This window comes from Panthera tigris, chromosome E2, assembly GCF_018350195.1.
Source record: "Panthera tigris isolate Pti1 chromosome E2, P.tigris_Pti1_mat1.1, whole genome shotgun sequence".
In the NCBI taxonomy this organism is placed as follows: Eukaryota; Metazoa; Chordata; class Mammalia; order Carnivora; family Felidae; genus Panthera; species Panthera tigris.
In genome coordinates this window covers 58,075,962-58,087,806 of record NC_056674.1, presented here as the reverse complement: position 1 = coordinate 58,087,806, position 11,845 = coordinate 58,075,962, and the positions used below count along the sequence as shown (strand labels likewise).

Genomic DNA, 11,845 nt, shown 5'->3' with positions numbered 1-11,845 from the left:
CGACTCGAGTATGACCACACGGTACGGGGTGACCCCGGAGCCCCTCTCCACACACCGCCGCCGCCCCCCCTCCCCCCCGGGCAGGGGTGCTGGCACCCAGCCCCGGGGAGGGGCCCACACTTTCCTTGGGCCCCACCCTCCTCCTCCTCCTCCTCCTCCTCCTCCTCCGGGCAGGGCGAGAGGAAACTGAAGCGGGAGGCCGGAGGCGCGGGCGCCGGGCGCGCCCCTGGCACGGTCGGCGGGAGGCGGTGGGCGGGCCTGCTCCGCCCCCGCGCCCGGGCCGAGCGATCCGGCGCCCGCGGGCGGGGCGGGGCTGCGGGCGGCACCGCCCCGAGGGGCCGGGGAGGGGAGGGGGGGCGGGAGGCGTGCTCGCGGCGGCGGCGGCGGCGGCGGCGGCCAGGAGCGCCGGCCGGGGCGGAGCGGGGACCCCAGTGCGCTACCCGGCCCGGGCCATGACCCCCGCTGCTCTCTCTTGCAGGCTCGTCGCCGCGGCCCCCGGAGCCCGGCCGCCGCCGCCACCAGCGCCCGGGTGGGCCCCGTGCGCCCCGGGCGCGGCTCCGCAGTGAGCCCCCCAGGAAGCGGTGAGTGCCCCGCGCTGCCCGCCCACCCCTTCCAGTGGACGCCGCGGTCCCCGAGAGCCGCAGTCCCCCGAGCGGCGTCCACGCCCCGCCGGCTCCCGCGGCGGGAAGGGCGCGCCCGGGGAGGCCAGAGGGTCCCCGGGGGCGGTGGGGGGGAGGGGGGCGGGGAACCCTCGCGGGCCCGGACGTCCCCCTAACTTCTCGCAGACTTTTCTGCGGACACGCGGGCTGGGGCAGAGTTGGGCCCCTCTGGCCGTGTTGCAACTTACACGGGGCCGGTGGGGGGTGTGTCCGCGCGTGGCCGCCTCTGGCCCCCCACTCTCCAGCCGACACCCCGCGCTGTCACGAGTTCCTCGGGAATGGGCCAGACCGCCATTCCTCAGAGCTGGAAAGGAGCCCAGCCGGGGGTGGGGGCAGGAGGCCTCGAGAGGAACCATTTCCCCTCGATCGAGTATTTCAAACTATATTATTTATGAGCCGCCTCACTTAGGGGCCCCCTCGGCTCCCAGGGCATCAAAGCAGGTTTGCAACCGCAAAGGGCGACCAGTGTGAACGCACGCGCGCCTTCTCCGGGCTGGCAGAGCTCAGCGGAACCCGGGGAGGCTCTCATTAAGGGAGACCCGCAGCTCCGCTCGCTCGGCCGCGTGGGGGGCGGGGTCAAGGGCGGTCGGACTGTCCCGCGGCGCCGGGCTCTGGGGCCTGGGTGGAACCCACAGCAGGGTCAGCCTGTGCCGGCTGAGCAGCCAGAGGGGAGATGGAAGGCAGCGGGGTGAGGGCACTTCTGAGATCGTGCAGCCTTTGTGGGACGAACGCCCCACTTTACAGATGAGGAAGCTGAGGCTCAGAGAGGCGCGGCTGGACTGGCAGGCCCTGGTGTTTCCTGCCCAGCCCCCAAGGATCCCTGCACCAGCCCTCCCACTTACCTTGTCCAGGCCACACCCACCTTGGGTTCTTCGTCCCCACCCTGGGTACCGGTTCCTCCGGATGGATGGCAGGGTGGGAGGGAGGGAGGGAAGCAGTGTATTTATGGAAAGACTTAATCCCTCTGCAAGCCCCAAGGAGGCTGAAAGCTTCACCACCTAATCTCCTCTCCCTGGAAGCCCTTGCTGGTGGGGTGCAACTCAGTGGGCGCTGAGCCGGAGTTTAGGTCCCCTCTGAGGACTTGAGCCTGGAACTTGCCCTCAGCCGGCATGGAAAGAGAGCAGTGCTATTGAACATGGAGCGAGCCCCGCCGTCCCAGACCCCGTGGTGGGAGCTGGTCCCATCACCTGTGTTGTTCCTTCTCATCCTCTGACCGGATACTGGTGTTATCCCCATTTTACAGATGAGGACACAGAGGCTTGTGAAGGTCATGGGGCGGGAAAGAGGCAAGGCCAGGCCCCTGGGACCACCAAGTGCAAACCCCCCCCCCCCCCCCATTAAAATATTATCACGGTACAATATACACAGCCACAGTCTTCCCTGGGAGCCAGGGCTGGTTCCTTGTCCCCCACAGGCAGTGCGCATCGTTTACTTTTCTCTTTACACTGAAAACCTTCAGGAGGTGAGCTGGCAGGTACTCACTGCTGTGGGCTGGTAGTTTGTGGCTCCTGTCATCAAGGCTGCTGGAAAGAAACAATTGCATGGGGCGCCTGGGTGGCTCAGTCAGTTGAGCGTCCGGCTTCGGCTCAGGTCACGATCTCTGGTTTGTGAGTTCGAGCCCCACGTCGGGCTCTGTGCTGACAGCTCAGAGCCTGGAGCCTGCTTCGGATTCTGTGTCTCCCTCTCTCTCTCTCTCAAAAATAAACATAAAAATGGGGCACCTGGCTAGCTCAGGTGGTAGAGCATGAGACTCTCGATCTCAGGGTTGTGAGTTCAAGCCCCATGTTGGGTATAGAGAGTACCTAAATATAAAATTAAAAAAAAAAAAAACATAAAAAAATTTTTTTTTTAAACAAACAATTGCGTGTTTTGGGGGGCACCTGGCTGGCTCAGTCAGAAGAGCAAATGATTCTTGATCTCAAGGTTGTGAGTTCGAGCCCCACCATGGGTGTGGAGCTTACTTTAAAAAAAATGTTTTTAATTGCATGTTTTTTATTTTAATGATTATTTATTTTGAGAGAGAAAGGCAGGGAGAAAGGGAGAGAGAGAATCCCAAGCAGGCTCTGCACTGTCAGGGCAGAGCCTGACGTGGGGCTCAGACCCACGCACTGTGAGATCATGACCTGCCTGGGTCGAAATCAGGAATCGGATGCTCAGCTGACTAAGCCACCCAGGCGCCCTTTTAATCACATGTTTTAAAATTAACCCGTGGTTCATTAACCATTATCTTGACTTCTAACAGCATACTTCTTATTTTGAAATAAACACTTTTATTGGCATATGACATTTGAAAAGGTACGCAAACCATAAGCATTGAACTTGACCACACAGAGGCCCGAGCAGGCAGTGGGCAAGTATTTTGCTCAAAGTTACACGGTCAATCACAGGGAAGCACCCTGTGCCGGGACAGAATAGTAGCTGGCAGTGTCAGTGTGTGCCCTGCCCCCCCATCCTCTCTCACTTGCTGCTGGCCCCTGGCAGCTGTCCCCGGGCTCTCTGTCCCCGCGCTGTCTCTCGGAGAGGAGCTCACAGCCTCCTGCAGGCCCGCGGGCAAAGGCCAGGAGATGTTCATGTTTTGCACTCTGTGTACCAGGATGGGAGGCGTGTTAATGCTCGTAGCATCTGTTCCCGGCACAGACCCTCTGGCTGGAATTGCAGGAATTCTAAGCCTGTGACAAAAAGAAAGTGCCTTTTCTAAAGAAGGAAGAAAACCAAGATGTTCCCTGTGCCTACGGGGAGCCCAGCGTGCCCAGCCTGTTCGTATCTGCTCCCCTGTGTTTGCAACACGGACCCAGGTGTGGACAGCTTGCCCAGGTCCCCCCAACCCCCCACCCCCGCTGGCTGGGAGCGGCACCTGGTTCCCTCCTGCCGTGGGCCCACCCACTTGGGCAGAGTGTCGCATTCCTCAGCTATGATGCTTCCCCCTTGCCCCCTCCCTGGGCTTCAGGTGAGGTCTTTGTTCAGGAGGCGCCACCTCGAGAGGGTTATTCTGATCTCTTCCGGGAGGTGGCTCTGCAGAGACCAGGGTCAGACTTCCAGCTGGACTCTGCCTTTCACTCACTTTCCCTCTCTGGGTCTCCGTGTCCTCATCTGGGAGACCCATGTTAGAACGACGGCCGCCTCTGTGTCGAGCTGCCGGCTCTCGCAAATAAGAATTCGGGATGCCCGTGGCTGCCTCTGTCGGTGGAGCGTGTGCCTCCTGATCTTGGGGTCACGAGTTCGAGCCCCACATTGGGGGTAGAGATTACTTAAACTCTTTTTTACTGTTACTGTTTTAATTTCATTTTTTTAATTAAAAAGGTGTTTTAATGTTTATTCACCTTTGAGAGAGAGAGAGAGAGAGAGAGAGCATGGGGAGGAGACGGGCAGAGAGAGGGAGACACAGAATCCGAAGCAGGCTCCAGGCTCTGAGCTGTCAGCACCGAGCCCGACGCGGGGCTCGAACCCAGGAGCCGCGAGATCGTAGCCTGAGCCAAAGTTGAACTTAACTGAATGAGCCACCCAGGCACCCCTATTTTTTATTTTTTTAATTTTAGAGAGAGGCAGAATTGCGAGCAGGGGAGAGGGGTAGGGACAGAGAGAGAATTTTAAGCAGGTTCCATGCTCAGCACAGAGCCCAACACGGGGCTCAATCCCACTGCCCTGGGATGGTGACCCGAGCCGAAATAACAGTCAGATGCTCAATTGACTGAGTCACCCAGGTGCCCCCAAAATAAAATTTTTAAGGGGCACCTGGCTGGCTTAGTTGGTAGAGCATGGGACTCTTAATCCCAGCATTGTGAGTTCAAGTCCCACATTGGATGTGGTGGCTCAGTCGGTTAAGCGTCCGACTTTGGCTCAGGTCATGATCTCACAGTTTTGTGGGTTCAAGCCCCGCGTCTGGCTCTGTGCTGACAGCTCAGAGCCTGGAGCCTGCTTTGGATTCTGTGTCTCTTGGCCTCTCCCCCACTCAGGCTCTGTCTCTCTCTCAAAAATAAGCACTTTAAAAAAAGAAAAGACAATCTTTTAAAAAAAAAACAAAACCAGGATGCCCAGTTAGTTTTCAATTGCAGATAAATGATGAAGGATTTTTAATATGAGTATGTCCCATGCCGTAATTGGACACTCTATATTTTATCAGGAACCGTTTATCTACGGCCACTTCCAACCCTAGACCTGTATGATTCACTCCAGAAAGATTTTATCTCCCCCTCTAGAGCCCAGCTTCTGAGCTGCAAAAGTAGGAACTGAAGGGAATCAGCAGACAGACCCCCAGGGGCCAGCCTTCTAGAAGTAGGCACCTCCCGGCCCGCTCCGGCCCCCCAGCCAGCCGGCGCGTCGCCTTAATTTTTCTGCTCTGTGCAGAGAACAAACCCGTTGACTTTTCCCTTTGCAAACCCATAGGTGAGCCGGCAGGCACTCACTGCCCTGGGCCAGTGGTAGTGTCTTGAAGGCTGCTGTGAAAACAGGCACAGACAACTTGGCCAAGCGTGTCCTTGCCCTGGAGATGCTCATGGTTTCAGAGAACGCCGTGTGGTGTGCAAAGAGCTGATCCCCATCTATCTTGATGGCGCAGAGGAGGGACAGCCCCCCCCCCCCCACCCACCGCGGGAGGAAGGAAGTTTGTATCATTGCCTGTCCCTGTTGTGGCCGTTTGGCGTAGGGGGATTTTTATGCCTGGGTGCAAGAAAGAACCTGTTCTACTTCAAGCTGTTGTGCAAATAATTAACAATCTGATATTTCCAAGGGAACATAAACAGCCCGATTCAAGATGAAAGGGAGGTTTTTCACACTCCTGCAAAAGTGTGAAAGAGAGAACATTTATACCTAAACTAGCCTGACTGCACTTGGAGCCCAGGGGGGGACCCCTCCCGCTAGATCTCCTTTCTCCCATTAAATCGTTACTTTCTAAAAAATTGTAGGGGTTTTATTTATTTTTGAGAGAGAGACAGAGTGTAAGCGGGGGAGGGGCAGAGAGAGAAGGAGACACAGAATCCGAAGCAGGCCCCGAGCTGTCAGCACAGAGCCCGACGACGCTGGGCTCGAACTCACCAGCTGTGAGATCAGGACCCGAGCCAAAGTCAGACGCTCAACCGACTGAGCCACCCGGGCGCCCCTGAGCGGAGTAATTTTTATAATCATCTCGGCTCACGAATTGGCTTTTTATTTATTTATTTATTAACGTTTATTTACTTTTGAGACAGAGAGACAGAGCATGAACGGGGGAAGGTCAGAGAGAGAGGGAGACACAGAATCTGAAACAGGCTCCAGGCTCCGAGCCGTCAGCTCAGAGCCCGACGCGGGGCTCGAACTCACGGACCGCGAGATCGTGACCTGAGCCGAAGTCGGACGCTCAACCGACTGAGCCACCCAGGCGCCCCAAGACTTGGCTTTTTTAAAAGCGTTCGCTTGATATCAGTCAGCTGTCGTTGCCGTGAGAATGACCGTGAAGGCAGGCCTCCACTCACACAGGTGTAGAATCAAGCTTCAGCCCGTCCCACGCGGGGCCTCTCCCACGCAGCATCCGTGGCCTCTTCCGGGCTGGCCCTCCGCCCCCAGCCCCCACTCCCCACCCCAGAGGGAGTGGATCGCCCCGGGGAGCACCTCCTCCTCTGGACCCAGCTCGGGATGCCCCGGGCAGTCTTCTAATGCAGTGCCCTCCCGGGACTGCTCCGTGACAGTGACTGACAGTGACAGTGGCCACCGTCCCTGCGGCTGGTGGCAGGACGCCTGTTTCACAGACCAGGACACAGAGCCTGGGGGGGCCGAACTTCAGACCCTCAGGCTCCGAGAGGGAAGTGCCTTGGCTGAGGTCACACAGCTCTTGGACCCCAGCTCTTCCTCGATCCCCAGGGCCACCCCCCACCTGCCGCCCACCTTCTGTCCCGTGGGGAGGGAGGAGCTGGACGAGGAGAGGCATGGCGGGACGCTGGGATGAGGAACGGCGCTTTGTGAACATTCTGCACCTGGGAATTCTAGAAAGCGGAGACAGAATCGCTGCACGCTGACACGACGCCCAGGTGCCACCTCCGCCTGACCCTGGTGCAGCTTCTTGTCCTGTGTCCCCGCACCAGCTGGGGCCACGCCTGCTTCCCCTGCCTCTTGCCTCCTTGATCGGCTGTTCTTTCATCAACCTCCGTCCCTCCCCTCTCCCCACTTCCCTCCCCTTTCCCCCTCCCACCCCCTCCTTCCCTTCCTCTTCCCCCCCACCTCCCCTTTCCCCTCCCCCTTCCCCTTCTGTTCCCCCCTTATCCCCTCCCTCCATCCCACTCCTCTTCCTCTCCTCCCCCTCCCCCTTCCTTTCCTCCCTCCCTCCCTTCTTCCTTTCTTCCCCCTTTCCTCCATCCTTCCCTCCCTCTCCCCTCCCCACTTCCTTCCCTCCTTCCCTGCTGGGTGTTTTGAGGTGGTTATTTTTAAACTTATTTATTTTGAGAAAGAGAGAGAGGGAGAGAGAAGGAGCAGGGGAGGGGCCGAGAGAGATGGGGAGAGAAAATCCAAAGCAGGCTCTGTGCTGTCAGTGGGGAGCCCAGCGTGGGGCTCTATCTCATGAACCACGATATCATGACCTGAGCTGAAATCAAGAGTCGGACGCTGAGCCGACTGAGCCCCCCTGGCGTCCCAAGACGGGTATCTTTTAAGCTACAAGGCAGCTCTGGGACGACACCTGTCAATTCGAGGCAACTCTTAGGGAGGTGGTGCTCCCGGCACAGCATAACACAGCCTCCAGGCACCAGAGCACACCTCCCACTGCATCAGAGAAGTTTCTAGGAAAACGGGGTCCCATGCACAAAACTTCCCGTGCCACCGCTGGGGGGCAGCGGTGTTGGGCACAGGGGCTGCGGGACCCCTGTTGTCTCTGCCGTTTTCTTCCCTGGTTGACTCCTGGAAAGAGTTTCAAGCTTCCAGAAAAGTTGCAAGAACACCAGGTGCCCCTCGTGCCCTTCCCCAGAGATGAACGTTTGGCCACATTCTGCCTCTGCACATACACATGCGTGTTTTGACTTTCCAGCTGTGCAAGCTGAGAGTTCAGTTGCAGGCGTGATGGCCCTGGACCCTTGGGCGTGTGTGTCCTAGGGGCAGGAACCGTCTCTGACAGACTCGGTCCAGTGATAAAAATCAGAGAACTGAGCGTTGACCCCATACTGTTGCCTACAGATAATTGTCTTTTTTTTTTTTTTTTTTTTTTTTTTTTTTTTTTTTTTACTCTTGTAGTGCTTTTCAAACAAACACAAAGGTACATAACGAATATTCCCACCTTTCAGTGTCGGCGCCCCTGCCCTGGTTGTGTCCTCCCCCTGCACCCACAGCACGGTGGTGGTTTTTCATCGCTTCCTCCAGGAAGACCTCCTCATAAACCATTGTCTAAACCCTGGGATGGGGGGGGGGGCGTCTGGGGGGTCAGCCTGTTGAGCACTGGCTCTTGATTTCAGCTCAGGTCATGATTTCAAACTTCGTGGTATCGAGCCCCGCATCCAGTCGGGCTCTGCACTGTCCAGAGCCTGCTTGGGATTCTCTCTCTCTCTCTCTCTCTGCCCCTCCCCTGCTCCTGCTCTCTCTCTCCCTGCCCTTCCCCTGCTCCTGCTCTCTCTCTCTCAAAATAAATAGTTTTTTTTTTTAAATAATAACCCCTGAGATGGGATGCACGTGCGATCTGTCGGGTGCACTGTGGCCACCACTTGAGGACCACCCAGAAGTGCACAGTGACATCAGTGGGGTGCACCATACAAAGCGTGATGTCACGCGGGCTGCTTACAGTGGCCAGCGTGGGCCCTGGCTGTATTTGTATGAGCCCGACCTCAGGGCTGCAGACCCCTGGGCCGGAGACCCAGCCCCGGGGAGGGTGGGGAGAGACAGAGGGAAGGTCTAGGCCACCCCCCTGCCTACCACTCCCCCTCCCAGCCCTGTGGTTGGAAGTGTTGTCGCTCTAGGGCCCAAAGTGCCGTGTTTGAATCCTGACCCCGCCACTTGCTATCCATAAGACCTTGTGCAAACTAACCTCTCTGTGCCTGTGTTTCCTCCTCTGTGAGGTGGGGATGGTCCCAACCCCTAAGGGCTGTTGGGAGCATTAACTGACCAGGAATCTCGGTCCAGGAGCTCTGGTGGGTGCTGGGCACACAGTGAACGCTCCAGAAATAACACCCGTTATTCTCACGGGCTCTCTCTTCCCCCAGCCCAGCCCTTCCTCTCCCCCTGAGGAAGGACACCCTTTCCATGGCATTTCGTCCTGCACATTAGAATCCCCTGGGGAGCTTTTAAAAATCCCAGTGCCAGGCCCACACCCCAGGCCAATTACCCCGGGATCTCTGGGGTGAGACCCAGGCATCGGTATTTTGCTAAGTGCCCAGGCGATCTTGCTGGGCCCCGTGCCTCGGCGGCTGTGCTGAGCCTCCCCTGCGTCTTGCTTGGATACAGCCCCCAAGACTGCAGGCAGGATGGGTCCCGAGAGCTGGCATTTCTCATGAGCTCCCGGCGATCACTTGCCCCAGGCCTCTGGGCCAGGACCACACTCGGGACAGCACAGCCCTGGAGAAAGGCCCCCTGCTGGAAACCAAGACCTGTCCTCTCTCTGGGACTGTCATAAACCACAGCAGCTGACACTTCTTGAGCTTGAGCCTTGTGCCCCCCTGATAACTCAGTTTTCCATGCTGCTCAGTGACACCTCCAAGAGCATCCTCCCCATTTTAAAGATGAGGAAAGTGAAGTCCAGGTTGGTTGAGGAACCTGCCTGTGGTCAGCTGGCTGAGCCAGGCCCCGGCCAAGTCAGAGATGCTCCACGGCAGTCTGTCCCTCCCCTGCCCTGTCTCCCTCTCTCCCACTCGTGTCCCCAGCCCATCCCCCAGCAGATGTCTCCAGGCCACCTCCTTCCTGCCTGTCCCACATACCCAGCCTGGATGAAATCAGAGCCCTCCCCTTGGGTCCCTCCAAGTCCCCCCCCCCGCCCCCCCATCACCTGACCCTGCGTGTCTCCCGGACTTCCAGCCACTTTGCCACACCCTCACTGCCCCCCATCTTCCACGCTGAGACCCCACAATTTCTGGCCCAGAGCCAGCATCTCTGACCTTAACAGGCACACGACTCCCAAGGGGCCTTGTTAAAATACCGATTCATTTGGGTGTGCCCGAGATGCTGCATGACTGAAGTTCCCAGGGGGGGACCAGCACAGCCCACGTCATGGACGCCTGGGGGACCCCAGCATTTCCTAGGCATCGGTGCCAGCCTCTGTGCAGGACGAGATGATGGGCCCCCCTGCCGGCCCCCTCCATCCCTCTCCCCTCCCCAGCCTGGCACACAGGCAGCTCTCTGTGAAAGGAGGGATAAGCACCCCGCCCCCATCAACCCTCAGACACAAGGACCCTCAGAGGTGAAAACAAGAGCCTCGCCTTCCCTGGAAGGGCCTGCAAGCCTCACAGGCCCCTGGAGGGGCAGCCCCGGGGTTGGAACCCCAGCTCCCCTCTCCTAGGAAGCTGGCTGGCCTCGGGCAGGGGACACCAGCTCTCTGAGCCTTGATTTCCACATCTGTCAATGGGGAAGTCGTAACACCTCCCGGGGTTGTTGCTGCGGAGTGTCAGGCGCATACATCGTCAGCTGCCCCCTGTTTTATCCGTCAGTCGGCCGGCAGATCGTGAGAACACTTGGGACAGTTTTAACTCCCACGGACTAAGGCCCGGGTGCCTCAATCTGTTAGATCTCCAAAGCACGCGCATTTATAAAGAGCGGCCACACCATAACAGAAGGTGAGCCCATCTCGGCGGGCTCAGGGCCACCTGCAGGCTGGCCAAGTGTCCCCCCCCCCCCGCCCTGCTGCTTCTGAAGCCAGCAGCCCCTTAACGGAAAGGCCAGGTGGCTTCGGTTCCGAAGGGCGGCCCGACCACACCCTCACCTCAGCTGCACCCCACGCTCCAGGACCTCCAGTATATTTAGCTCCGAGGCGCCTGAAAGCTTTTTCCGCCAGCATAGGCTCATCTTTGAGCAAACTCAGCCCAGATGCAGCCAGCACGCACCCTGACCTCGCCAGTCACCGTCGGTTTCTCTCCCCACTACTTCCTGTTGTGCACCCGTGGGGCTGCGGTGGAGGGGGGGGGGCTTGGCCGCACATGGCCAGCACCCAGCAAGCCCCTTCTCTCTCCGCAGGCCTGCGGACGCGCCGCCATGGGGCTTAAGCTGTCCTGCCTGAAAGGTAAGGGGGGCGGCTCCCCCACCAGCTCTTCTGGGGCCCAGGGAGGTAGGGGCGGTGCAGGAATGAGGCAAGAGAGAGCAGGAGGCACACCCCGGAGAGGGAGGGGGCACCGCCAGTCAAGGCAGCATCTGTACACAGCAGGTGCCTTATATATGCGGGCTGTGGCTCTCAGCACTCCTCCTTCCCTGCCACTGGCAGGAGAGGGACGTGGCCACGGTGCCCTTGGGCCTTGGCTTCTCCCTCAGGGGGACTAATCCCAACGTGGAGAGTAAGGGAGGAAGAGCCGGGCACACACGGCGTTTTTGCTCTGCACCCCGCGGGCCTGGTGTCACCGGCATAGGGGGTTCGGCCTGCCGGGGCCCGGGGAAGGTCCTAGAAGGACACAGCGTCACGGTGGCACGTGGTAGGTGTTGGCAGAGGCAGTGCAGACATCTGTCCTGTGCCCTTGCCCCTGATGTCCAGCCACGGTCCACAGGGAGACCTCTCCCCTTGAAGCCCGTTATTCGGTGACAGACGCCTCCCAGCCTGAAACCTGGGGGTCGTTCTGATGGCCCCTCCCTCGCCCATGTGGGTGGCATGCCTCGCAGAGCTGACTCACCTCCTGGATGTTTTGGGGGTGTCCCCGGCCCCATCCCTTCGCCGCAGGAAGTCAGGGGTGTGGGAAGGCCCGGGCCAGGCAGAAGGACCACCTTCAGTCCCCCTGCCGGGATGGGTGAGCTCAGGAGTGCATCTGATTGGCCCCGCTTCGGGTATGGGCCCCGCCCCTTGACCAGGGGGTGGGGCATTTTGGTGGACAGTTTCTCTAAGATGCGGAGCAGGTGCGTGGCAGTGGTTCCCCTGGACACCAACAGGGTGTCTTTTGCAAAGTGGGGACGGGGATGCTGGAAAGGTGGAAGCAGCCCACCTCCCTCCAGGGCCCGGGCCCTCTGAGGCCGCAGGCTGAGCCCACGCAGGAGTGGGGGGGGGGGGGGCACCTGCTGAGCGCACACCTGGTTGGGGGGGGGGAGGGCCAGCCGTCGCATCCAGACCC

General features: G+C 59.2%; 1 protein-coding gene and 1 non-coding gene across 5 annotated transcripts in view; both read left to right on the top strand.

The window, feature by feature from the left end:
• The first annotated feature begins 408 nt into the window (after positions 1-408).
• The window catches only part of CE2H16orf74 (chromosome E2 C16orf74 homolog), a 30,337-nt gene continuing 18,900 nt past the window's right edge, over positions 409-11,845 (top strand). The window contains exons 1-2 of one of the 4 annotated variants that reach the window (XM_042967995.1): positions 409-581; positions 10,770-10,815. In XM_042967995.1, the coding sequence (XP_042823929.1) occupies positions 10,788-10,815 (28 nt within the window). In that variant the 5' untranslated portion in view covers positions 409-581; positions 10,770-10,787. Of the gene's footprint in view, positions 582-10,117; positions 10,373-10,509; positions 10,816-11,845 lie in introns of those variants that run through there. The other 3 variants (XM_042967996.1, XR_006211662.1, XM_042967993.1) reach the window with 3 other exon arrangements.
• TRNAE-CUC lies at positions 2,379-2,451 on the top strand. The gene has a single exon. It is a non-coding gene; the product is annotated as a tRNA-Glu (tRNA).